Below are 27,522 nucleotides of genomic sequence, written 5' to 3'. Positions count from 1 at the left end.
TCTGGTTTGCCTTGGAGACATTTCCATGCTTACTCCTCGCCTGGTGACCCAGAAAAGGCAGTTGCTGGAGAATGCCAGTTGTGCTTAGAACCGGTCAGTGCAGACTGGGAGCACACTCATTGAAGGTTATGTACATCTGGTTCTCGGTTTCTGCTAAAACTATGTCCTTTCAATCCTGTTCTTTGTATTTCACTGTTAAATTGTGAAAGTGGTTCAGCCTTAAGTGGCCAAGAAGCATACTGTGTTTAAACCACAAATGTAATCGAACCACGTGTGCCCAGTGGTTTTTATCGAGAAGCTGGGCGGGAGGTGTTTTCTCTCCTCTGGCTTCACAGTTCTCGGATTTGTGTCTTGGGGGCTCACTTCGTTCTCAGCATGTCTAACCGCCCACTTTTACAACTTGCCAGGCCCCTCATTTGGGTTTTACTTGCCATCTGTGGCTGAACTGTTACTACTCTCTTCCTCCCATGATTTCCATAATCTCTCTCCCCCTCCGTTTTCCATCTGCAGATTGCAGGAACTGACGCTGTACAATCCGGAGCGCACCATCACAGTGAAAGGCAGCGTGGAAACCTGTGCCAAAGCCGAGGAGGAGATAATGAAGAAAATCAGGGAGTCTTACGAAAACGATATTGCTTCTATGAATGTTAGTGTTAATACCGAGGGCGTGCGTTTATTTTGATGAAGTTAAAAAGATGTTTTCAGTTGCACTGATATTTATTTCTTTAATGGTGGTGTCATTAGATTAGGTTCTCACTGTGGGGAAATGCCCTGGAAACACAGGCTCTGACAGCCGGCTTGGCTATCTCTGTGATTTTAGCAGAGTGTTTAGTCTTTGAGACTTAGCTCCCTTATCTGTGAGGTGAGACTAATACCTTAAAAAGGTTAAATCTCTTGCACAGTGTTAATTTGAAGGAAATTAATACAGTAGAAGCATGTGAATGGTGTTTTTGAATCCCAGTTCACCTGTTTATTAACTGCAGCTCTATTTTCTTGTACCAATTTATTTGTCTTTCTGAGCATCAGTTTCCTCATCTGTAAAATAGGGGCATTGCCTGCATATCATGCCTGTTAGAATTACAGTAGATAACAGTGCATGTAAAACTACTGTTAGGAATATGAATATAAATTTAAAACTTGGTTCCTTGGAGATAAAAATAATCTGTGTAGCGACCAGAACATAGTGAATTGTTGATGGTCCTTAATGGATGGAACGGTGCTCACGATGAAACATTGGTAAAGTTCATCTTGAATTTTCAAGTAAATGATTGAAGAAAAACAGTTGTCCTCAATCGGGCCTGTCCTCTGAAACATTACACCGAACAGAGGGAAATGTAAGATGTTGTCACCTTTGTGAGGAGCGCTTAGAGTGCTAATCCCTTTAGTGCACTTGGCTGCCTTCCTGCCTTCACATTGTCACCGCTCGTCCGAATGTCCCAGTGAACCGGGAGTAAGTCCCCTCCGCTGGCCTTCAGAAGGTTCTCAGGTACACGCAGGCCTCGGCTCTCTGACCGCCCCCTCGCTGTCTCAGCCCGTACAAAATTAGACGGAAACAACCTCCTTTCTCGAGGATAAGTTCACATGGAGGAGCTATCTACAGAGAGGACCTGATTTCCAAAGGCCTTGACTTCGTTTTAGGCCTTTGACCCATGACTTCAAATTTTATCCAGAAGTAAAGATCTCTTAATAGCTCGTTTCCTTTTCAGTGGACAACTCCTGTCCGCTTACTTCTTCAGCGGGTGCAGTTTTCTGTCTGTGCTACCGTGTGCTGCGGCATGGAGTGCGTCTCTGAGCTCTGAGCTCCCTGGAGGACAGGAGGGCTGCGCTCCCTGCCCTGAGGAGCCCCGTGGCTTCAGATCGAGGCAAACAAGCACATGGATTTTAAATACCAAGAAATATAAGCAGATACAAACTATCTGCTCAAGTGTGGTCACAGGAAACACCTGCTTGCTTCTAAAATTTTGTGTCAGATGATTTTCACTAGACAAGAGGTCACAATCTGAATATTGTCACTTAGAAATGCTCGCTTACATGGCTCTTTTTATTTTACCATCGCAGCTTCAAGCACATTTAATTCCCGGACTAAACCTGAATGCCTTGGGTCTGTTCCCGCCCACTTCAGGGATGCCACCTCCCACCTCAGGGCCCCCTGCAGCCATGACTCCCCCTTACCCGCAGTTTGAGGTAAGACGATGCGCCTCTGCTTTTTCATGGCTGAGCGGGGGAACATGCGCCTTTGAGTGGTGTGATGTGAGGGGAAATCTTAATGTAAAACCTGGTTCCCGTGTGATCTGGAATTAGTTTAGAGCCCGCACATGCTTTCTGCTTCTAGTTAATAGGACCTTCTTTCCTATTCCTTACAGACACAGGACTTTGGGGTAGCAGGCACAGTTGTCAGCGTGCGCTTTCAAAGGTCAGAAGTTTGAGACTTTGCAGAGGGAGAAAGAGGTTACTTATTTTTAAATATTGAAGAAAAGGATTTTTAAAAGTCTTCATCTTTAATTGCTTTGAAAGATCGGTCAAAACTGCACTTTTTCATTTTGAGTGTTTCTACTTTTTAAAACTATGAACTCAGTTTTGTGTGCAAATGTTAAATGGCTTTTATTTATTTTGTAAACAGGTTAAGAAATAAACCTTATTTTTATATTTGCTTTTTAAGAATAGCATTTTTCCTGAGGTCAGAAAGAGGACACCAGTAATAGTAGGAAAATAATTGCAACATAGTAGACACCTTATCAAATAATTCTTTTTGAAAGTAAGTCATTTATATTATCAGTGATAATTGGGAGTAGACAATCATGTAAAATAAAATTGGCACCGTTCTGGGGTCTTCCTTCCTGCTCTTGTTTTTATATCCCTTCCAGTTTGGCTCTTTGTCATGTTTTGAGGGGTATCTCCTTTGCCAATTTAGGGACATGTCTGGGTGGACGAGGTTGGGGGTTCCACCATCACTCTGCCTAGAATGTGTAGAGTGAAATGCCACTGGAATTCTACAGAGAACCAGGTCGCTGAGGTGATCCGTATTTTCTAAGCATGGAATTCCTGAAACCACCACTGTTGGTGTGCGTAGCTTTTGCCCTCTTCTTAGGGGGTGTTTCTGCCTTGACTGTCAGCAGCATTTGCATCTTCCCTGAACTTCCCTGCCACTCGCCCATGTTTGGGCTTGGAGACCATATGACAAAGCCCATCCATCTAAGGATAGGCCTCAGAGTCAGGCCCAGCTCCGTGTCGTGTGAACAGACTCACTGTGCCGTAAGCGGACCTGTCCACTACAGCCAGAGGCGGGGAGAAGGAGCTGATGTGTTTGACCTTGGTGCTAACCATTGCAGGTGGAAAGCCTGCAGGTGAGAGCCCGGTCTGGCCCAGGTCTGCCCTGGGCTTGTGTCACCATAGGTCAGTCTCCTCTCGCTTTGGGTTTTTCTGACCTGAACAATGAAGAAACTGAACTAGATGGGTAATTTGAAAGGCTCTTTTTTTTTTTAGGTCACACATTTCTAGTTTTTAAAGAATTCAGTAATGTAAAAAGTTGGAGAAGAGAGTAAAGGTGAGCCTCGGTGGGAATTGAGAGGATATGGGCTTCCCTCTAATATGCCTCCTAGAATCTGGATTACAAACAGGTGCGTTTGTCATATGCTGAGGTTAGGGCAGATGTGTCCCTGACAATTCTGTGTAAAAATCACATGCATTGGAAGCTATAGGAGCCGATTCACAGTAACTCTGCTGTAGAAGCTCCCCTCAACCCCCACTTCTGCTGCTGCCCTTACTGGCTTTCTCTTTGGGTAAGTCACCTAACTCCTCTCTTCCTCCTCCTGTTTCTCTGCTGGTTGCATGTCATGTTCCAGTCAGTAAAGCCTTTCGTACTACGAGTGGTAATATGTCAGCATTCTTGGACATTATCATCATCTATAGTTCAGTAGCAAAAATTCCTAAACTTAATTGATAGGTATCTATTTTTTAAGTATTCAAATAAAATAATATGAATATTCTTTGGATGTAGTCCATTTTCTGATTATACAGTTTTGTGTATTGGGTTTCTATGCTGTTAAAAAATTGTTTTAAGAGAAGGGAGATCATATTAAGAACTTATATTTCTGAAGCACTTTTACAATTTGAAATGTCTGAGTGACTTAAACAAGTAGCAATTTTAAGGATGGGAGAAGAAGGTCAAGGATCTTTTTAAAATTTTTATTTTATTGATTTTTTTTTTTTTTTTTTTTTTTTTTTTAAGGAGGCTCAGAGCTTGTGGTTTTATAAGGGTCGTCAGGAGCTTTTTGTTGCCCATTCGTTGTCAGGAACTGCTGTTCTGGTCTGGAAAGTGTTTACTGGTCTGTGGAGGGTAGACCTAAATGTTGGAAAAGTAGATCTATCAAGCCTAATGCGTGGGAGACAGTATTTAGGATAAGCATTAACAGATCCCTCTTATGTCCCTCTTTCTAACTTGTTTGAGGCTTTACTTTAAAGCATAGTGAGAAAACTCTCCCCACCCCCTTCCCCCTTTCTCTCACCACCTGTCATTCCAATCCATAGGCAACTATCAGGCCAAAACTGTCTGTGGGATGCTGCCATATGTCTGTTTTTATGCTGCTAGATTTTGGCATGCTATATCATCAAGATTAGGTTTGGCTGTGTGTTGGAGTGAAGAAATGTGGTTAAAATGAATTTTCCTTTTTTAAGAGAAGACTCGGAGGGCAGACAGTCCAATGGCTCTGGTGGTGGTTCCGCTGTATCACCTGCTGGCTTATCACCCATCTCCTGGTCCAGGTGACCGAACAGGCTCCACCCATTGTGTCCGATTCCAGCCAGCAAGAAGGATGAAGGATCACAATTGGAAGTCACCTCATTTAAAGAGGCTGCCTGAAGGCAGCTTTTCACACTTCCACTGGTGTCCTGTTTGCTGGGACATCATACCTGTCCACTTCAGCCTGCAGAGAAGCTGGGACACTGAGTCTGTAACTAAAGAGAGAGCAGGTGTCAGGGAAGGCTGTTTGCGCTCTGGACTTAGCAGTATTGCGTGTTGTTAAAGGGATCTCTTGGAAGGGAAGAGGTAAACTTTTAAGGTCCTCCCACCCCTCTACCCATCTCCCTACCTTCCCGTCACAAACCAGGAGACTCTTAATTAATTCTGGAGGAGAAAAGTCCATGTTCTAGTTCCACTCACTCCTGCAGATTATTTTCATCGAATAAAGGGAAAACACTGTTTTCAGAGAATCGTACCATCTCTGGTTACCAATTAGCGTCAATTCTACTTCCAAATAACTGTCGGAATTTTTTGGCTTAATGTTTGAGAGATCAATTCTTGAACAGTTTTGTTTTAGGATATAACTTCACGGGGGGGGGGGGGGGGGGGCGGAAATACTTAGTTGGAATAACTATGCCTTTACTGTACTAGTAAACTGTTCTTTTTCTAAACCCAAATCACTAATAAGTGGTCACCCCTTTTTGAAACAAATACACTGACTACTATTTTTAAAGGCAATAGTGAAATTTACCAAAGCTTTATTTTTTTGCTTGCCATTGCTTCCTGCAGTCCTTTTATTCCCTTTGGCTTCTTTTTTCTCCTTCTGAAGCACGTAATGTGGAAGGTCTGGGATATTTTTTTAACGGGCTAGAGAGAGAAAGGCTGCAAGCATTCTCCGGGCCAGGAGCCACCGTTGCTGCTCCTTAGGATCTCCCTACGGAAATCAACTCTTACTAAGTCCGCTCTTCATCCGTGATGCCCTGTGGTTAGCAGTAAATCTCTGCTTGGCTTCAGTGTATATTGCCTGGCAAGGAGTAGGTTTTGATGACAAAATGATTCAAAGAATCTGACTTTTTATGTAGTGCTTCCTCTTTTATAGTTGGTTCGTTTTCTTTTCCCTCCTGTTTCCTCACTCTGCTTTGTAATATGATAGAATGGATGCATCTTGTCTTTGGATAAATTCCTTGCCTCTGTCCATCCTCTTCTCCCTGGAACCTGCCAGGTTGATTATTCCCATAGAGCCGAAGAGTTGGTTCTTCCAACAGACAAAAAGTCTGCAGTTCGCCTAGCAGCTGGCTCATGCAGGAATTAATTGGCAAACTTGGAGTTTATAAATGACAGGAAATGCTCCTTTCAGAAATGCTCAAACAGTAGGGAAGAGGCAATTGGCAGCTAGAGAGCAGAGCAAGAGCTGGAGTTGGCACACAGTGTCACCCACACAGCCACAGCCACGGCTTGACAGTGTTGGCAGCTTGCTTTGGGGTTGGCAGGAGTTAGACCAAGTGCTGTTGTCTTAATTTTGGTAGTGCCTTTGGAGTCTTCCCAAAAGGCTCCACATAATAGCATCATCTTAAAATTGCTAACTTCCTGCTTAGGGAAGAGGCAAGAAAGGTGAGCAGTTGCTTACGTCTCAGCTAGTTTAAGGTGCTCTTCAAGAAACAAAATAGGAGTTGAAGGGAATTTTTAGATCAGGTGGCTGTTTCGTGGAGTCTCTGAGTCCTTCTGAGGATTTCTTACCATGGGCACAGTTCTTTTGTCAGTGAACAATTTCAAAGTAAATAACCCCTTGCACACATTGATTACCTCTAAGAGGCCCTGATAACTTGTTATGGGGGGAAAGTTTCTTTGCCCTTTTTTTTTTGGTTAAGATTTCGATATTCTTTTCAGGTCATGGAGTTGAGTAAACTCAATTCCAGTTCCAGACCAAAATCCATTCAAACAAAACAAAGAAACCAGGAGTGTCTACTTTACCAGCCCAGGGAAACACTGGCGCCCCTCCAGGGTCCTGCGGGCCGCTCTTGCTGGCTGGCATGCACGTCTCCATGCCTTTGTCATGTCTTGGGTTCTGTTCCCCACAAAGTAAATACACTTAACCTTACTGTTTGCTCATTCTTGTATCATAGATAATTAGGAATTACTCATTGGCAGACTTCACCAGTTATGCAAACTTTCAGTGGAGCAGCTTTGTTCTTTTGTTTTTTCAAGCTCTAACATAGAGTCTGCCAACAGCTCCAAAGGAAGTTCTGCCGATAGGCATCTGGCAGAAATCCACTGGGAAGCAGCTTGTGTCCTGTGAATATCCTTCACCTCTGAAAGTTTAGGAAAAAGGGTTTGAGATAATGCAGCTAACATGAACTTAAATGCAGAGTGTGTTACAGCAAGGGCAATGCCGATGCGTTTTTTTCAAGCTCCATCTCAAGAGACTTGAATTCACAGGTGGAAGAGGCTTATCACACCCATTGTTCTGGTTTTAGTTTTGTAAGTAAACATGAAGTTATCTGCTTATCTTACGCCCCGAGTCCCGAAAACATGGCTTACTCTGCTGAGTCCATGTCAGAATGCTTTGTACCAGAGAGCCAGTGTCATGATTGGCAAGGGGACAGGATGTTTATGTGAGGTGCCTTATATTCTCAGAGGAAAATTTCCTTTAAAATTAATGTAGGGTCAGGGAGATGCCTGGTGGATATGGAATTGGAGCAAAGGGAATTGGGCGATGTTCAGAAATGTCTTCAAGCCATCTGATGAGTCAAGTCTGTATTAAGGTGCCAAGAGGACACGTCACTGTCGGGCTGGGCACCACCTCCTGGGGTGCTGATGCCTGTTGCACTTGACAGGTTCTGCTGCTGCCGTTTCATCCCTGTGCAGAGCTCATTTCTGTCTGCATACTGCTGCTTCCTGCAGGTCTTTGCCCTTCTTTCTGTTTGCTTTTGGTCCTTTGGACTCTTCTCTGTTGACCACCACTCCTTTTCCAAACTTGACACAACTTTTAAACCCCAACACCTCAACAAATCGATAGCCTTTCGTCACTGGTGAAAGGTGATTCAGCTTTTGCTCACCCTTTGAGTTTTAACGACATTGTCTTTGCCTCTGAGTAGTGGTCTTCAGTACTTTCCGACCGACACAGCTGGAGCTCTGCTGGCTGCACTCACGCTCAGAGGATGATGCTTGTTACCTTATCCTCTGAGGGCATTCACTAGTTGCTCTCCAGATCAGTCACAGGAAAAGTAGTGTTTACTAAGCAAAGGAATTTTTCTCTTATAGATTCGGTAAATCAAGCAACTGAATTTTTTCTTTTAATTAGCTGCTAAGAAGCTCAGAGTCAAATTAGCATTTCCGGCTTCATCTTATCTCTTCTGTTCAGGTCTCTATGCTCTTTTTCTTCACCTTTGTTTTATCTTTTTAGGTTATATGTACTTGGTAAGCAGCATAAAATCTTACTGGACCAAGGCCCAGAAAAAAAATGGCAAAATACAGTGGGACAGTTCTGGGCGAGTTACACCTTAAGATTTAGGCTGATCAGTTAAGAGGTTTTTATCACTGCCAAACTTCTCTTCCCTCAAAAAGGATATAATTCAGAAGAACGTGATATGGATGTTCTCAGTGACATACAATATTTAGGTCCTAGCTTTACTTAAAATAAAGAAAAAGAAAAAAAAAATTTGCCCTGGCTGGTTTGGCTCAGTGGATAGAGCTTTGGCCTGGAGACTGAAGGGTCCCAGGTTCAATTCCAGTCAAGGGCATGTACCTTGGTTGTGGGCACATCCTCAGTAGGGGGTGTGCAGGAGGCAGCTGATCGATGTTTCTCTCTCATCCATGTTTCTAACTCTCTATTCCTCTCTCTTCCTCTCTGTAAAAAATCAATAAAATATATATATATTTTAAAAAATTGGTTAAGCCCTGGCCAGTGTGGCTCAGTTGGTTGAGTGTCATCTCATGCACTGAGAAGATGCTGGTAATAGATGCTGACATTGAACAGTTTATGGTCAGTGTCAGCATTAATTCAAGTTGGTCTCTAGTTATTAAAACACGAAAGGCCTTAAAGGGCGCCTTGGGAATAAATGGCGTGTGTAACTGCGTAACATGGGCAGGCTGAGGCATGGTGCTTCCGGAAAAAGGCCTGGTTCTCCTGAAGAATGAAGTTATGTTATCTGGTGTTCTTCACTGATGGATAGCAGCAGCAGTCACCTGACTAAGCTGTGCAGGACAAGCCCCTATTGCAAATCTCCACAGGCAAGAGTTTGATTTAAAAAAAAAAGTTTAGCGATAAGGCTGTCTTCCGAATGCGGTAGAGTCTAGAGCTTCAAGAAAAGACTTCATTTAGCTGACAACTATGTTGTGTGTGTTATGACATCCTTGGAAACATATGGAATACCAAAGAAACACCAAGCTATAAAGAATATTGTGTATCTATTTAGACAGATGCTGAAGAAACAAAATCCAATGGTTTTTAGTAAAAATATTTCCTAGAGTTGAACTTTAGGTGCTCTCACAGGAAATAGGAGGTGCATGGTGTGACTATAAAGGAACAAATTCGCAGAATTTAGATTATTATTTGTAGAAAACTAGGTGTGGGGTCTAGAATCATACATTGCTGTTTTTCATCAGTGTCAAAGGCATGGTTTAAAATAGCCCCCTTAATATACGGACTGCAAGATACATTTATTAGTATGAGAATTTAGAAATATCTGTCAGTTTTAAATGGTTATGCTCTGACACAGCATTTTAATTTCATAAATTTTTAGAAGCATTTGTACAAGGGTACAAAATTTATGTTTAAAGATTTTACATGAATTAGTGAAAAACTGGAAAACAGACTTTCTGAAGTTATTTAATGTTCACTTGAGGATAGAGACATAGACTTGAGAGCATTACATCAATTGGTTACCTTTTGTACATGCCCGTCTGGAGATGGAACCCACAAGCCAGGTCTGTGCCCAATTGGGAATTGAACCCTCGATCTTCCGTGGCATAGGATGACACTCCAACCAGCTGAGCCACCTAAGCCAGGTCATGTTTTGTTTTTTTGTTTTTTAATTGATTTTTATTTTTTGTTAATCCTCACCCGAGGATATATTTTCTATTTATTTTTTTAAATTTTTTTAGAGAATGGAAAGGGTGGGGAGAAGAGAAACATCAATGTGAGAGACACACACATTGGTTGTCTCCTGTACATGCCTACCAGAGATCCTATGAGCCAGGACCAGGAATTGAACCCACAACCTTTTTTGGTATATGGGACAACGCTCCAACCCCCTGACCCGCCTAGCCAGGGGCGAGTCTTTCCAGTAGTGTCCCCAGATACAGTGAAATCGCGGTCAGGTTAAGGTGAAGGAACAGTGGGGTTTTTTCCTTGACTTTTCTGTGATGTGATTTTATTCTCATAACTTTACTTCTTAAGAATCTTCCTTGGATACAGTGATGGGGGAATCTTCATTGTAGACATAATCTGAGCCTCTGTTCCAATACATTTAAACTTTGTAACATTTATAGAGCTTGTAAATCTATAATTTGGTGACATCTGAAAGTTGAAGGAAATTGTGTACAGAAGTGATAATTTAGATGCAAGTGCTTTCAGGATGAGTATATAAATAAGATTTTCTCGACCTGTTAGGTAAACTCAGGTCAGTTTCCGCAGTGGTTTTCCTACATCTGTCCCAGTATTCCTGCCAAACGCAAAGCCCCCTTTCCTGTACCACCGGTAATAGCCTGATCGCATGCAACAAGCATGACTGTCCTGTGTTTCTTTTCCGACAGCAATCAGAAACGGAGACCGTCCATCTGTTTATCCCAGCCTTATCTGTCGGTGCCATTATTGGCAAGCAGGGGCAGCACATCAAACAGCTTTCTCGCTTTGCAGGAGCTTCCATTAAGGTACTGTTCTGCCAGCTGTGGCGGCCCTGGAGCTTAAGTAGTCAGTCACAGAACATGAGTCTTCTTGATACCTTATAATTTGAATTGCAGGTACAGTCTATCCTGAAGTTACTTTACTTTATATGGTCTCAGTGACAACACTTGGAGGGAATTTTCCAGCCATCTGCATTTGTGAATTTATCAGTGTCTTGCTCACACTGGAGCTTGGGGGCTCTGATGCACACGGGCCAGAGACCACTCTGAGTGGCAGTGGTGTCGTGGCGGGCATGGCGGAGGACCCGGACCCAGCACTCCCTCCAGCTGTAGCTGTTGGCTGTGGTCATGGGCCAGTTAACTGCTCCCGCCTCCGTCTGCCCACAGGAAAGCAGAGGCAGTGCCTTGTCAGGATGGAGTGAGAATTAGCTGAGGGGCTGCAAACGGACTTGGACATTAGGACCAGGCACAGTGTAAGGACAAGTGTGTGGCAGGAGCAATAACTAATAAGCCCACATTAATTTGTCTCTTCATAACTTCCTTCCGGAAGACTTTTTACGTGTCACTAAGCCAGGTGCAAATGTCAGGCTGTTTGTGTGACCTTTCTATTCTAACCCGATGGGTCTGTTCCAGATCGCTCCGGCCGAAGCACCAGATGCGAAAGTGAGGATGGTGATTATCACCGGGCCACCGGAGGCCCAGTTCAAGGTGTGTGCTCTGGCGTCTGTGCACAGGCAGCAATGAATGGATGGGAGAATAGGAACGCCTTCTTTTCAGGAACTCTAACCTGGCTTCTCCCTAAATGTATCTCATGCTCAGTAGAAACAGTTTCTGGATGGACATTTCTAAAGACTGAGGAGTATTTGAGATCTTGCTTGCCAGCCACCGTGGTCAGTTTGGCATAAATACAATCTTATAGAAATTAGAACTGTATACTTGAAACATGTAATTTTTATGACCAGTGTAACCCCAATAAATTAAAAAATTTTTTAAAGAGTAGAAACAAACCCCCAATTACATTTCAAAACCAAAGCCTTTGTTTTGAGAGTTCTTTAGTGGTTTTTGGATTTACCTGTCTCCCGAAAGAGAATTTGCTCAAATGCCTTGTTATATGTGAAGGTGAGCCTTTAATGCTGAAATTCACAAGCCTGCCTGATTAATGCCGTGGAAAACTTCTCAAATTTCCCTTGCCCCTGAGAAGCCATACACTTGAATTAAAATGCCTTTTCCTCTTACCCTTGGATTAACTGTTAGCCCCAGTCCATTGCCTCTCTAGTCACTCTTGTCCAATTAAACTTACCTCTGCAGAGCAAACTAACGGTAACGGGAGGTTTCTTTCGTGTAACATCTAGTTGTATGCAGCAGGTGACAGGATGTGCTGACTGTAAATATCAGAAGTATGTGTTAACTTTTTGTAGTCTTATTCAAAGTAGAAACCACCTGGTTAAGAGGAAAAAACAATTCCTCTCAGCGGGTTTCTCACTGGCCCATTGAGACAAGAGCTGGCTTCCTGTGAGCCTAGCACACCTGCTCTGCAGTTCTCCCTAAGTCTCTTCTGCTCAGGAAAAATAGAATTACTTATTACCTGGAGGAGAGGTTTTACCTTTCAGGGGAAGAGCAAATGGCCATTTGCCCACAAAAGTGATTTATTTTTAGTTAGGATGACTATTAACTCCTTTAACTTTTGTCTAAAGAATATGGTTCATTCATTCACCCATCATTCAATGGACTCATCTGTGACATGCAGTTCTGGTCAACTTTTTCCAGGGCTTCCTAACCTCTCAGTCTCTTATGCGATCTTCCATCTATCAAATGCAGGCGCATCATTGGCAAAGGACTACTCCAGTAGACTTAGGCGTTTTTGTTTTTTTTCCCAAATATATTTTATTGATTTTCCACAGAGAGGAAGGGAGAGAGATAGTCAGAAACATCGATGAGACAGAAACATCAATCAGCTGCCTCCTACACACCCCCCACTGGGGATGTGCCCGCAACCAAGGTACATGCCCCTGACCAGAATCAAACCCGGGACCCTTCAGTCCACAGGCCAATGCTCTATCCACTGAGCCAATCCGGTTTTGGCGACTTAGGCTATTTTTAATGTAAAAGGACTTTTTGTCTCCTACATGAATGACACTGATTGATAGGCTATGTTCTCATCTGTAGGCTCAGGGAAGAATTTATGGGAAAATTAAAGAAGAAAACTTTGTTAGTCCTAAAGAAGAGGTGAAACTTGAAGCTCATATCAGAGTGCCATCCTTTGCTGCTGGCAGAGTTATTGGAAAAGGAGGCAAAACGGCAAGTACTTCAGCAAACCCTGTGCAGTGGTATGAAAGGGAGAGCACGGACAGGTACTTAGGAGTTCCAAGTCTCTGAATGTTGGCTAATTTATAAAAAGCAGGACCATCTGAGCCAACATTTGGAGAAGACTGTCTTTTGTTCCTCCCGAGTGTTGGTGTCAGCTACTGGTGCAAGTAACGCCTCTCTTTGAGACCACTTTGTGTGAGAAAACTCACTTATAAGGGGCATTTAGCTTTTTTCTGTTGACATAACTCAGTTTTTAATTTTTATTGCACAATGACATGAGAAAAAATTTTTTTAATTTCATCTTTTATAACTTGTAACTCTGTAACTGGAAAAAAAAATGTTTCCCAGATTTAGTACATGTAACTAAGTCATTTTCAAAGCTATTTACAATTTTGAAGTAATTGAGCATACACTTTGGAAGCAGACTCTCAGGGTTTGAATTTGGTCATTCACTTGTGTGACTTCGGGCAAGTCAGTTTCTTTCCCTAAGCCTTGGTTTTCATCATCTTGTAGTGGGGACAGTATTACTAACCGGACAGAATCATTAGTGGATTGGGTGAAATTTGTAAAGCCATAGCTAGTGTTTGGCATAGTAAGTGCTCAGGAAATGGTAACGAGAGACAAAAGTTAACATGATTTGTATTTATCTTTTTCAGGTGAATGAGCTCCAGAATTTATCTAGTGCAGAAGTTGTTGTCCCTCGTGACCAGACGCCTGATGAGAATGATCAAGTGGTGGTCAAAATAACTGGTCACTTCTATGCTTGCCAGGCAAGTGGGCTCTAATGTGATAAGCAAGTTCTAGTGCTTTTTTTCCCCAAATGGAAGCAATTTTCCTGTAGGTACCAAACACTTAAAATTTTTTTTTTTAAATTGATTTATGTTTTCATATGAGTTGGTTTAATTCCAGGTGGTACAGAATTCAGGATAGAAAAAAGACAACACACTGACAGAACTCTAGGCTGGGTCTACTTTGACCTCACAGCTAAGTTAAAAATGGCTGAGTGAGAAGAACTAAAGAGATTAAGTCACTGCATTATTACTGTTAACAAAAGTTTTTCTTAAAATGTCCCACAGGCTCCAAGACAACACTCCGTCCTAGCTTACAGGTGGCACAGATGTTATGGCAGGGAAGTCAGATGTTCAAACAAATGGAATGGCCCAGGCCCAAGGACTGGCTCACTTTTACCAGATCTCTTAATTCCACTAACAGCCAGGAAGCACTTTTATCCTGAGTTTCTCTATTCATGCTCCTTCTTGAATGTCTTATCTTCCTCGTTCTTCTTCTTGCCACCCTCACAGGTGGACATGGCCCCTTCCCTAGACACTGAGAGCTCTGTCCTCTCCCTGTGCCGGTGCCTCCAGGTGGGCCCACTGATTCTAGTGCCAAACAATTCCTTTTAGCAGGTGGCTTCAGAGACTACTAGCAAACTAATTTGAAGATTAATTATCAGGATGGATAATTAATCTTCAAATACACTTCTGTTTGAAATGCAAAAGTAAAACCAACTTTGAGTAACTTTGATCAGGTGGGAATTTGAAAACTCTCTCCTTCTGTAGGTTGCCCAGAGGAAAATTCAGGAAATTCTGTCTCAGGTAAAGCAGCACCAACAGCAGAGAGCTCTGCAAAGTGGACCACCGCAGTCAAGACGGAAGTAAAGGCTCAGGAAACAGCCCACCACAGAGGCAGATGCCAAACCAAAGACAGATTGCTTAACCAACAGACGGCGGCTGACCCATCCAGAATCACATGCACACGTTTTACCTAGCCAGTTGTTTGAGTACCAGGCAACTTCCGAACTCCTGTCTCTGTGAGAATGTATCTCTATGCTCTCTGAAACGGTGACACCCAGCTTTAAAAGGAAAAAATAAGGGGAGGGAGGAAAAGAGGAGCTCTGCACTTCCCTTGTGTTGTATTTCCAGTGTAAAACTTTTCTAATTTTTCTTAATGTTCCCGTTTATGCAAGAAATTGGCTTAGTGATGCACTCACTAAATTCATCAAATAAAAACAGATTGCTCCTAAGCGAGAATAGAATTATTATAGGAACTTAACTGTTATGGTATCAACATAGAAAAGCTTGTTTTATTTTTATCTAACACTAACATGAATAACCTAAGGGAAGTGCTGAATGGTGTTGGCAGGGGTATTAAATGTGCATTTTTACTCAACTACCTCAGGTATTCAGTATGCAATGAAAGCAAATTTTGTGGGCTTTTTTTTTTTTTTTTTGAAAATTTTATATACTTTATAAAGATAAAAGTCCAACTGTTTTTTAAAAATAAAATTTAATTAGCTAACAGGCAAATAACTGAAAAAAATTTTTTTACTTCTGGCTGGTGACAGTAAAGCTGGAAAATTAATTTCAGGTTTTTGAGGCTTTGACAGTTTTTAGTTGGAAAGTCTAATAAATGTCCAGTGACATGGAGCAGTGCCTATATTTGGAGAGCAGCAATACCATTTCCTTTTGTTTGTGGCAGGGAAAGTTTTTGATGGTACGAACAGAGTGAAGTGGTCGCAGGAAGTTCTGGAATGGCTAGTTTCAAATGGCTTCAGTGCTTTTGTTGGGCTAAGTGATTGAGTGCATAATTGCTTTGTGCTTCTGACTATCGCTACCTGAAGAAAGTGCAGCAATGGAGATATGCAGCCCTGTGGACTTGAAACGATTGGCAAAAAGCAAGCCCCAGCTTGTCTTACAGGTGCTTAGTTTGCCAATCCACCTCAGCAGTTGGTTTACCCTTTGAGCAGACCCCAAGAGTTGCTTGCGAAGCCCAGTGGGGCAGTCAGATAGTGTGAGTGTTGGAAGGCTTTGAAAAGCTCCATCTGCATGTGCCAGGCACTGCCATGAGCCTCACTAAGCTGTTTTGAAGATTTTTAAACAATGATAAAAAGGAAAGGCCACCTAAAACATTACGTTAAATACAGCAGGATTTCTGTATTCTGTGCAACCAGTTGTAAGAAAACAATTTTTGGGATATAGTTCGGATGACTGTGATAAAGCCTTTGACCTGAACTCATTTGCCCGTCCTGTAACTTGATAGCAAAGCCCAGGATGTTGAATTATGTGGGTGGTCTCCAAGGCACCCTGCTCTCAGAATTGTTTGTTGCTTTTTGTTCATGAAAGGATCACAGTCATCACATTACATGGATCTGAAGGACATATATAGTAACCCTTAAAAAATCATTTTGCCTCATTTGTATTTCAAAATGAATTTCTACAGACTAGCTAAGTTTTTCTAATGATCAGTGTATCAGACATTTTGGAAATGACTTGAAACCAGTTTATTTTGTAGTGTTAGCCAAAAAGTGCCCTTTTTGTAACTGAATTCATCTAGCATTCCTAACCCCCCCACCCCCACCAGCAAATTGCTTAAAAAAATAATCATGGACTGGCTTTCGGGTTGGTTTTTAGGTGAGATGTGCTTATGGCCAGAACTCTTCCTCAGTATTTGATTTTGCCAATATTTGATGAGTTGTTTTTTTAAAAATACAAATAGGTGCTGCATTTATATCTGCTGGTTTAAATTGTCATATTTCACTTCTAGCCTTTTAGTGTGGCAAATCATGTGTTACTTTGAATTAAGCGTTGGTAATGGAGTATCTGGTAATAGCTAGAAAATAACTCTTGAGTTTGCACTCACCACATATGGATCATTCCTCATTTGTAATGTGCCCAAATGCAGCTTCATTTTCCAGACACCTTGATGCAGAATAAAGTTTTTCATCATTAGGTGCAGCTTGATGTTTTTATTTTTGATTTTTCAAGTAAATATGAATGTAAGTTACAATTTTAAACAGATTTTTAGTAATACTGAAGTCATTCTCAAGGTAAGCACCAATATCTATTATTTCCTTTATCCCATGGTACGTAATGTGAACCTGGATAATACTGCAGATGAACTGGAATTAGAGGGCTAGTTATGTGTTTTTGCTTCATTTTTTAAAATGTTGTCCATAGTAATACTTATACTGAAGCAAAATTAATAAAAAATCTGAGAGTTAACATGGGGACCAGTGGTAACTCCAGGAAACCCTCCTGGCAGCTCAGGAACAAAGACAACATTAAAACTTTACCTGCACTCTCCACATTCTGGTGTCAGCATGATGCCCATTCAGATAAGACTTGTGTTGACAATAACTTACCCAGAGTCTGAAATGAGCAAACCAGAATTTTATTTACATTTGAACTCCACTGGAGTCAGGGATGACGTGTCATCTTCTATTCCAAGAATGAAGTCTTCAGGTAACGTCTCAGGTGCTATCTGAGCTAACTGGTCATCATAGGAACGCAGGGTCCATAACTTCTCTAGTTCATACATTTCTCTGGTCTCCGGAAGCATCAAATGAACCACCATCCTGCCTATCAAGGACAGATAGGAGTTACAAAGCAGCAGCAGTTTGTTTGATGCTGTTCTAATAGTGTATTACAGTGTAACTATAGGAACTCAAATAATAGTTCTCAAAGTGTGGACCACAGAAGAGCATTGTCTGAAAACTTGTTAGAAAACTGTGGGCCCCATCCAGTAAAACACCACCAAAATGCTGCTGTGTTTTTGTCTCAGTGCATCACACAGGAGGGTGCATGATGCCAATATATACAAGTTATTGTATTCCAAGTGACTGCCAGTCAGCTTTCTCTTGAGAGAATTCTCCAAATGTGTCACTGCCTTTTGTTCTGGGCTATCTTTTTTGAGATACTTGCTCTGGAGCAAAGGGCAGCTATGGATGGGGGAAAGTAGGATGCTAAACATCCTATAATACACAAGATATTCCTACCTACTAAAATTACCTGGTCTAAAATGTTAAGTGACAAAGCTGAGAAACCCTGACTTACAGCCTTGCCAGAAAAAATGTCTCCCACCATAGCAAAAGGACCTGCTTCCCGCCCATCATAAACAATGTCAATTCTGTAAAATCCGGTTCCTCTCTTAGAACGGTGTGTTGCTCTATATAAACGGGCTTAGGGAACCTGCTCCAAAAGTGCTGCTGTTGGCTGTGCTATTACAATAACAGCCTTGACTCCTTTACCCAGAAACTGGCCGGCTGACGAGAAAATCTCAGGCTCCCCTCAGATCTTGACAGTTACTATTTTCCCCTTTGAAGTAAGTACCTTGTGGGGAAATACTTTGAGACTGTGTGTATATAATAATACCCAGATTTGTTAGGTCTCTTCAAATTCCAGTCCTAAGTCGGGAGTGCTCTTCACCTCAGCCAAGTTATTTAAGGCCACGGTGGGTAGGTGTGCCCCAGGCCTTCTAGCACCACTAAGGGCTCTCTACCATGTTACCTATCCCGGTCTATCCTCTTTCTGACCTCTCTGACTCTACATACATACCAGGTTAGGTGAGCATTTCACATGTGAATAAGACCACCTGGGTTACAATGAAAACATTTTGAAAATTTTATATGGGAAAATACTCAGCAATTTGATCTCAGTCCTGCAGTTGAAAATAGTTCAATGCGTCAACATAACTTACCAAAGTCCACACAGAGCCAGTCATCAGTGTCCTTCCCTTCAATTCTCACATGAGGCTCGTTTTTACTTTTTAGGAATTTGTACTGAAAAAGGAGAGAGGATTTATTAAAGGGAGAAGGGGTGGGGGAAATCTCTCCTCTTACTGAGGTTCTGGTGGTATTTTTTTCTTGGTCTTAATTTGGAACCTAGCTTACTCATTCCTATTTGCCCCACAATTAATAACTTAGGAAAACTAGTTCCCCCTAAGTCCTTCCCAATTTCTATGCCTCTTTAACTGAATACTCCTGCCCCAAACCACCACAGTGTCTCTGGTGCACAGAGTCATAAACTCATATCTGGTCCTCACCTACATCTTCTCTTCTGCTCATCCCAGCTTCCCTTCAATCTCAGGGGAGGCAATGTTAATGAGACTTTCATCATCCATCCCACATCTGCTCCCAACAGATATATTTGTCACAAAAGGACATTAATGACCAAGGTGACAGAACTATGCACAAGTATCAAAAGCCAGAGCTGCCTGAAGCCGGTGTGGCTCAGTGGGTAGAGCATCGGCCTGCGGACTGAAAGGTCCTGGGGTTCAATTCCAGTCAAGGGCATGTAACTTGGTTGCGGGCACATCCCCAGTAGGGGGTGTGCAAGAGGCAGCTGATCGATGATTCTCATCTATGTTTCTCTCTCCCTCTCTACTTTTTAAAAAAGAGCTCCTAAACACGCAAAATGCTGATAGGATTAATGAAAGAAATAGATGGCAACAGTAAGATGAGACTCGCTACCCCATTTTCAATAATGGACAGAACCACCAGACAAAAGATGAAGAATAACAACATTACAAAACCATCGGACTTCACAGACTTTTAATAAGAACATTGCACCCAACAATAGCAGAATACAATCTTTTTAAAAGTACATGAAACATTTTTCAGAATACATCACGTAAGGCCACAAAACAACTCTTAATAAATTTTAAAATTGACTTTTAGAGATGGGAAGAAAGACGGACAGAAACATCAATCCACTGCAATCTGCTCACCCCTCTGCTGGGGATCGAGCCTGCAACCTGGGCATATGCCCTGACCAGGAATCTAACCTGGTTCATGGATGGACACTTAACCATTGAGTCACACCCACAGTGCAAGTCTATATTCAGTTTTTTTTAAAAAAATCACGTAAGTATATTTTCTGGTCACAAAACTAGAAATCAGAATGAAAACTAAAAATATCCACAAAAATGTAGAAATTAACACTTAAACTTACAAAAACTAGGAAATGAAAAAAACTAGCAGAAAGAGGGAAACGATCAGAATAAAATGAAACCAAGATTTGTTTTTTAAAAAGATCAATAAAATTGGCAAGTCTTTAGGTGGATTAACAGAAATAAATAGAAGACCCAAATAACTAAACCAGAAATTGACCCACACCATTACAGTCGATTAATATTTGACAAAGGAGGCAAGAACATACAATGCAGTAAAGACAGTCTCTTCAACAAATGGTTCTGGGAAAACTGGACAAATGCAAAAAGATGAAACTAGACCACTCACACCATACACAAGCATAAACTCAAGGTGGATAAAAGACTTAAATGTAAGGCATGAAACCTTAAAAATCTTAAAGGAGAACGTGGCAGTAAAATCTCAGGCATCTCGTGTAGCAATGTGTTTACGGATACATACCCTAGGGCAAAGGAAACTAAGGAGAAAATAAACAAATGGGACATCAAAATAAAAGCTTCTGCTCAAAATAAACCACCATCAAAATGAAAAGCAAATCCTAATGTATGGGAGACTATATTTGCCAATGATACACTTGATAAGGGATTAATATCCAAAAATATATAAAGTACTCATATAACTCAACAAAAGGAAGACAATCCAATTTAAAAATGGACAGAAAACCCGAACAGACATTTCTCCAAAGAGGACATACAAATGGTCAAGAGATATATGAAAAACTGCTCAAAGTCACATATCAGAGAAATGCAAATTAAAACCACAATGAGAGAGCACCCACCTCACACCTGTCAGAACGGCTATCACAAAGAAAGCAACAAACAAGTGCTGGGAAGAATGTGGAGAAAAGGGAACGCAGACTGGTGCAGCCACCATGGAAAACAGCATGGAGCTTCAGAAAGAATGTATGTACCCCTATGTTCCCAGCAGCATTATTTACAATAGCTAAGATTTGGAAACAGTCCACGTGCCCACCAGTAGATGAATGGATAAAAAAGCTGTGGGACATTTACACTATGGAAAAGTAATGAAAAGCAAGGACCTACAACAAAAGTTACTCTAACCAGGAAAGCTATCATTTAGAATAGAAGGATAAAGAGCTTCCCAGACAAGTAAAAGCTAATAAAGTTTATCACCACCAAATTAGTATTGCATGAAATGTTAAAGGGTCTTCTTTAAGAAGAAAAAAAATAAATATAAACAATAAAATGGCAATAAACATATCAACAATTAAATCTAAAAATCAAATAAGCAAAACAGAAACAGACTCATAGAGACAGAACATTTTGATGGCTGCCAGACGGGAGGGGATTGGGAGATGGGTGAAAGAGGTGAAGGGATTAAGAAAAACAAATTTGTTGTTACAGAATAGTCATGGGATTGTAAAGTACAGAATAGGAAACACAGTCAATAATATTCTAACAACTATGTATAGTATCAGATGAGTACAAGATTTATTGGGATGATCATTAGTAAGTTATAGTGAATCACTGGGGTGAACACCTGAAACTAATATAATGCTGAAAGGGTTAGCTAGTAGCTTGTTTAGGGACTGAGGAGGGTCCATAGGAGAGGAATGCACAGTGGAGACATTAGTAAAGATGTGGGGTGTGCTTATCTTCCTGCACAGAGGATAGAAAAGTGCCAGGCCCAGCTAGAGTACCTCTGGCCTGAGCAATTAAAGTGACCAAAAGTAGCCCTGACCGAGCAGCTGGGGGAGAGAAGATAAGGCTTTCTGTGCCAGCACAACTGGGAGAAAACTATAAGATAAACCAAAAGTGACTCCAACCAGCAAGGTAAGGGGGCACCACATGGGCTTTGAGCTTTGACACTAATTCTATGTAGCAAAATGACCAATAAGGAAAACATAGGGATCCTAAATTAAGGAAAGGGACCATAAAAAAAAAATCAGATTCAAACTAAGAACTGCAGCATATATAAACTGGAGACAAAGGAACACAAGACAATTTTTTAACTTTTTTTTCATTAGAAAGAGAGAGAGCAGGCTTTTCCAATTGGGGGGAGGGGGTGTCCCTCCCCATGGGGTCCCTTTTGGGTTCACCCCTGCCCAAATGGAGTTTGTATCTGCTTCCAAAAAAATTCTACATCTTTAAAAAATATGTTTTAGAGAGGAAGGGAGAGGGAGAGAGAGAAACATCAATGATGAGAGAGAATCATTGATCGGCTGCCTCCTGCACGCCCCCTACTGGGGATCGAGCCCGAAACCCAGGCATGTGCCCTTGGTTGGAATCAAACCTGGACTCTTCAGGGGGAAGCAACCCAAATGTCCATCACTGGATGAACAGATAAAATCTGGTTGTACATACAATAAAATGCCACATGCCACAACATGGATGAACCTTGAAAACATCATGCTAAGTGGTTTAAGCCAGCCACAAACAAAACAAACAAGCTGGGCATTGTTCCACTCATCTGAGGTGCTTAGAGCAGTCAAATTTAGAGACAGAAAGCAGGAGGTGGTTGCCGGGGCTGGGGAAGGGAGAAGGGCAGTTACTGTTTAATGTGCACAGGCACCAAGGCTCTGTTTTACCCCCTCTCCAGGCAAAACCAGCTCTTCTTTTGGTCTGAATTGTCCAACTTTCACCGAGGTCAGAGGGGTTTCCCCGTGAAGCGGTGTCGGAATCAGGGAAGGCTGCCAAGTACCTTTTCTTCCTCATTCTGATTTACAGCCGGGACAGCTGGAGAATGAGCTGCCTCCCCCTCCGCCCGCTGTGCATCGGAGGGTAAGGACTAAACCACCTCATCCTCCTTCCCCACGCCCAGGACGGAGCTTGGAGCACAGGACATGCTCTAGGCCAGCACTGTCCTTCCTGCAGAAATGCTTTATTGTACTGTCCAGCATGGCGGCCATTAGTCACACGTGGCTACTGAGCACCTGAAATTCAGCCTACCGGATCAGACAGTGCTGCTCTAGAAACCCCTCCGGGCTACACTGTCTCTAGTCTGTCTCAGGCTATTTTTTAGTATTTTTTAAAGGACAAGGATTATGTGTCCCCATAATTTCTTTCTTTCTTTTTTTAATCTTTGCTGTTGAAAGTATTACATAGGTCCTCCTTTCCCTCCCCATTAACCCTCTTCCAGCCTGCGCCCGTCCCTCCCCCAATATTTTCACTACCAAAGCACATAAAACACGCATGCAAATTCTGAACACGTGGGCCTCTATAATCTCATTGACAGATTCACTTTTCTCGAGTTTCTCCTGGGCCTAAGGAACCGACACGGAGTCATTCCGCTCAGGCCCCAAAGGGAGGAGCGCGTCCTACCGTTGTGACGATGTAGAAGGCCATGGCGTGCAGGTGCCGGGGGGAGGCCCCGCTGCCGACCACGAAGTAGTCCGTGTACTTCATTTCCGGAGGCACCTGGATCACGCAGAGGTCTCTGGCGTTTTCTTGCCTCAGGAGCGAAACCAGCATGTCAATGTCAAACTTGGGAGCCGCATGATCTGAAAGGCACGAAGTTTTGCTCGTGTCGGGCGGCGGCCCCAGTGGAGTCACACACGGGATCCCCGGGGCACGGGGTCTGAACCGCCTTCGGAGCCGGCAGGGCCCGGCCTGGGCAGGGTCTGCAGGAAGGGCGCTCCGGCCCCCGCAGCCACCACACCCCGGGGCTACGACGTGTGTACACAGAACCACACCCCCGGGCTACGACGTGTGCACACGGAACCACACCCCCGGGGCTATGACGTGTGCACACGGAACCACACCCCCGGGCTACGACGTGTGCACACGGAACCACACCCCCGGGGCTATGACGTGTGCACACGGAACCACACCCCCGGGGCTATGACGTGTGCACACGGAACCACACCCCCGGGGCTATGACGTGTGCACACGGAACCACACCCCCGGGCTACGACGTGTGCACACGGAACCACACCCCCGGGGCTACGACGTGTGCACACGGAACCACACCCCCGGGCTACGACGTGTGCACGCGGAACCACACCCCCGGGCTATGACGTGTGCACACGGAACCACACCCCCGGGCTACGACGTGTGCACACGGAACCACACCCCCGGGGCTATGACGTGTGCACACGGAACCACACCCCCGGGCTACGACGTGTGCACGCGGAACCACACCCCCGGGGCTATGACGTGTGCACACGGAACCACACCCCCGGGGCTATGACGTGTGCACACGGAACCACACCCCCGGGGCTATGACGTGTGCACACGGAACCACACCCCCGGGGCTATGACGTGTGCACACGAAACCACACCCCCGGGCTACGACGTGTGCACACGGAACCACACCCCCGGGGCTACGACGTGTGCACACGGAACCACACCCCCGGGGCTATGACGTGTGCACACAGAACCACACCCCCGGGGCTATGACGTGTGCACACGGAACCACACCCCCGGGCTACGACGTGTGCACGCGGAACCACACCCCCGGGCTATGACGTGTGCACACGGAACCACACCCCCGGGCTACGACGTGTGCACACGGAACCACACCCCCGGGGCTATGACGTGTGCACACGGAACCACACCCCCGGGCTACGACGTGTGCACACGGAACCACACCCCCGGGGCTATGACGTGTGCACGCGGAACCACACCCCCGGGCTACGACGTGTGCACACGGAACCACACCCCCGGGCTACGACGTGTGCACACGGAACCACACCCCCGGGCTATGACGTGTGCACACGGAACCACACCCCCGGGCTACGACCTGTGCACACGGCACCGCACGGCGGCCACGGTCACCTCTCAGCCGCTCGGACCAGAGGAAAGAGCAACGGGCCTCAGACAGACCCGGGTAGAAGGAAGGAGAACGGCCGCGCTGGGGAGGCGGGCGGGACAGCCTGGGGCGCAGGAGACGGACACCGGACGGAAAGGGCCGGAGCTGAGATCCTGACCTGGGAGGGCTCTCGTGATCTGGTCCACAACCTTCATCCGCCGGCGGCCGGCAGACCGCCAGTCCGCAGAGCCCAATACCAGCAGGGCGACGACGGAAGCTCCTTCGGAGAGCCACGTTTTTGAAACGTGTTTAAACTTCTAACGCCACTTCTTCAGCACAGACCCGCCCCGGCCGCGGCTTCTCGTGGAAGAGCCGCACTCAAGGGGCCAAACCTGTGGCTCGCGAGCCGCAGTTTGCCGACCACGGCTCTAGAAACTCGGGCCTCAAATCAACCAAGGAGAGAGCTAAACGTTTTAAAACAAACAACCCTTATGTGGACCCTCCGGCTTTCCTTATACAGCCGCTCGGGTGCTGTGGCCGTTCCCCGGGAAAGCCTTTAGAGACGGAGCTGCTGTGTGCTCCGCGGGGAGCAGGAGCCCGTCCCTGTGCGATCCGGACGGCCGCCGGGCTGCCGGCCCGCACTCACCGCACCCGCCGCGGCCCGCCCTCCTCAGGCCTCCACGGCCTCGGCGACAGAGGCCTGCGCCGCCCGCACCGGCCCGGCCCGGCCCCGCGCCGGCGGGCGGCCGTCCTCCGGGGAGGGGGAGGGCGAGGGACCCCGGGGCCGGATCGCCCCCGCGCCCGATGCTCCCCGGGGAACGGCCGTGGGCGCCCGCGGCCCGCGCTCCCTCCCGCCGGGACCCGGGAGGGGCGGCCCCAGGGAAGGAGACAGACGGTTTCCGCCCCCGGGCCCCGCGCCCGGATTCGGGGCTTTTTCAAACGCCGCGGGGCGAAGGGTGGGAAACCGGGACGATGTCGCCGAAAGCGGGGCGTGTGGTCACCTCACTCCCAGGTTCCTCAGCCCCGCGGCCGGGACCGGGGCCGCCTCCCGCGCCCGTACCTGCGGCGCCGGGTTCCCGGGGCTCCGCGCCCGCCTCCGCCGCGCCCGCCGCCGCCTCCGCCGCCCACGACGGCCGCCCCCCCAGGCCCGGCCCGCCGTGCAGGCCGCGGGCGAGGCCCGGGCAGAGCCGGCCCGGCGCGGGCCCCGCCGGAGGCCGCCGCGGGCCCAGCAGCCGCAGCCGCGCCCCGGCGCCCGCCCCCGCCGCCGCGGCCGGGGACACGGCCCCGAGGCCCCGCAGCGCCCAGGCCCGCCGCGCCGCGCGCCCCGCGGGCCCCATCGCTGTCGCCGCGCGTGCGACGCACGGGGCGGGGCTTAAGGAAGTTTCCGCGGCCTCCGATTGGCCCTGTCAGTGCGGCGCGGCCTGGAAATTTGACGTCACGGAGTGGGCGGGGCCGGAGACCGGGGCGGGGCGGTGGGCGGGGCGGTGGGCAGGGCCTGAAGCCCTAGGGAAACAGCCGGCGCCGGATGAGCTGATATGGGGCTCAGGTTTTGCCCATCCTGCTGTGCCATGAAGGCAGAAATTTTATCTATCTATCTATCTATCTATCTATCTATCTATCTATCTATCATCTATCTATCTATCTATCTATTTAAATTTCGTTCTTTTAAAATATATATATATTTTATTGATTTTTTACAGAGAGGAAGGGAGAGGGATAGAGAGTTAGAAACATCGATGAGAGAGAATCATCGATCAGCTGCCTCTTGCACCATGCCTGCTGGGGATGTACCGGCAACCAAGGTACATGCCCTTGACCAGAATCAAACCCGGACCTTTCAGTCCGCAAGCCAACGCTCTATCCACTGAGCCAAACCGGTCTCGGCAGGAATTTTATTTATTTATTTAAATTTCATTCTTTTTTAAAATATATATATTTTATTGATTTTTTTACAGAGAGGAAGGGAGAGGGATAGGGAGTTTGAAACATCGATGAGAGAGAGACATCGATCAGCTGCCTCTTGCATACCCCCTACTGGGGATGTGCCCGCAACCAAGGTACATGCCCTTGACCAGAATCAAACCCGGGACCTTTCAGTCCGCAAGCCAACGCTCTATCCACTGAGCCAAACCGGTCTCGGCAGGAATTTTATTTATTTATTTAAATTTCATTCTTTTTTAAAATATATATATTTTATTGATTTTTTTACAGAGAGGAAGGGAGAGGGATAGGGAGTTTGAAACATCGATGAGAGAGAGACATCGATCAGCTGCCTCTTGCATACCCCCTACTGGGGATGTGCCCGCAACCAAGGTACATGCCCCTGACCGGAATTGAACCCTGGACCCTTCAGTCCGCAGGCTGATGCTCTATCCACTGAGCCACACCGGTTTGGGCTTATTTTGTCTTCAACTGTTCTCTCCACAGCGCCTAACACAGCTGGTCGTGAAGGAACAGACGTTGCTGCTGTCGATCAGCCTGGAGTTAAGACACGTCATGTCCCACTCATCGCTCATTACCAAAAATGACCAAGATTCCCTTGCAAACTGGAAACCCCATGAGGAAAGTGTGTATCCTGGACGGCTGGGGGTGGAGGCGGAGGTGTAAAGGACCATTTGGAAAACGTTTTGAGTTAGGTCAGCCATCTAGGTGTGTCACTCTCCATGTGGACTTTTTATGCCCATGGATCGCACTGTGGGGTCCACCTCTGTGAGTGTAGGAATGAACGCCCAGGTGCAGTCACAGTGTTAGATCGCGGGGTCTGAGAGGTGAGAGGTCCCGGGAGGAAGAGCGACTTGCCTGTGGCCATACTGGAACCAGATGCTGTGTCTGAACTCCAGGCCTGGTGACTTCTGGGAGGAAGAGGCCGGTAGAAAGGGACAAATTCCCAATGCCTGGAACAGGGCCACGCATGTAGTAGGGCCTCCAAATGCTTGATACGTTAGAGAACGGCCTCTAAACTGTTAAACAATTGAAAATTCAATGAGGGCAACTAATGTTTATGAGTGAGTCAAAAGTGTTCAAAATGCAGACATTTATAAAAAGTCCTAAGAATAAGAAATTCCCAGAGTAATTTATTACCTACACATTTCAGTTTTCATGGGAAGTTCTGATTCTCAGCAAACATTAATCGTCACTCCCCCATTTCATAGAGAGCCATTCAGCAGAAGTTAAAGGAGTAGTTGCCAAGGTCACATAGAAAATATAAATCTAAATA

General features: G+C 45.2%; 2 protein-coding genes across 2 annotated transcripts in view; one reads left to right on the top strand and one right to left on the bottom strand.

Annotated features, from left to right (window-relative positions):
* The window catches only part of IGF2BP3 (insulin like growth factor 2 mRNA binding protein 3), an 82,177-nt gene extending 65,286 nt beyond the window's left edge, over positions 1 to 16,891 (top strand). Inside the window, exons 9-16 of the mRNA XM_084896348.1 lie at positions 511 to 646; positions 2,059 to 2,184; positions 10,493 to 10,609; positions 11,216 to 11,290; positions 12,749 to 12,880; positions 13,546 to 13,659; positions 14,449 to 16,664; positions 16,705 to 16,891. Coding sequence (XP_084752474.1) covers positions 511 to 646; positions 2,059 to 2,184; positions 10,493 to 10,609; positions 11,216 to 11,290; positions 12,749 to 12,880; positions 13,546 to 13,659; positions 14,449 to 14,547 — 799 coding nt within the window. The 3' untranslated portion in view covers positions 14,548 to 16,664; positions 16,705 to 16,891. The remainder of the gene's footprint in view (positions 1 to 510; positions 647 to 2,058; positions 2,185 to 10,492; positions 10,610 to 11,215; positions 11,291 to 12,748; positions 12,881 to 13,545; positions 13,660 to 14,448; positions 16,665 to 16,704) is intronic.
* Positions 16,892 to 17,038: 147 nt separating this feature from the next.
* MALSU1 (mitochondrial assembly of ribosomal large subunit 1) lies at positions 17,039 to 25,651 on the bottom strand. The gene is made up of 4 exons (XM_084896357.1): positions 25,366 to 25,651; positions 22,877 to 23,055; positions 18,365 to 18,446; positions 17,039 to 17,247 (listed from the first exon to the last, which is right to left on the bottom strand). The coding sequence occupies exons 1-4, from the start codon at positions 25,640 to 25,642 to the stop codon at positions 17,060 to 17,062; spliced, it is 726 nt and encodes a 241-aa protein (XP_084752483.1). The 5' UTR covers positions 25,643 to 25,651; the 3' UTR covers positions 17,039 to 17,059.
* Between the last annotated feature and the right edge of the window lie 1,871 nt (positions 25,652 to 27,522).

This window comes from Pipistrellus hanaki, assembly GCF_964339955.1.
Source record: "Pipistrellus hanaki genome assembly, chromosome: 10".
Taxonomy (NCBI): Eukaryota; Metazoa; Chordata; class Mammalia; order Chiroptera; family Vespertilionidae; genus Pipistrellus; species Pipistrellus hanaki.
The sequence above is the reverse complement of the archived record's forward strand: the minus strand, read 5'-3'. Positions and strand labels throughout refer to the sequence as shown.

Bases quoted from the DNA above. Each gene is read 5' to 3' on its own strand.
- MALSU1 (XM_084896357.1), bottom strand. From the start codon at position 25,642: ATGGGGCCCGCGGGGCGCGCGGCGCGGCGGGCCTGGGCGCTGCGGGGC. The intron at 23,056-25,365 runs GTACGGGCGCGG...CGTGCCTTTCAG, and splicing joins CCGGGAACCCGGCGCCGCAG to ATCATGCGGCTCCCAAGTTT. The intron at 17,248-18,364 runs GTAAGTTATGTT...TGTCCTTGATAG, and splicing joins CTGGCTCTGTGTGGACTTTG to GCAGGATGGTGGTTCATTTG.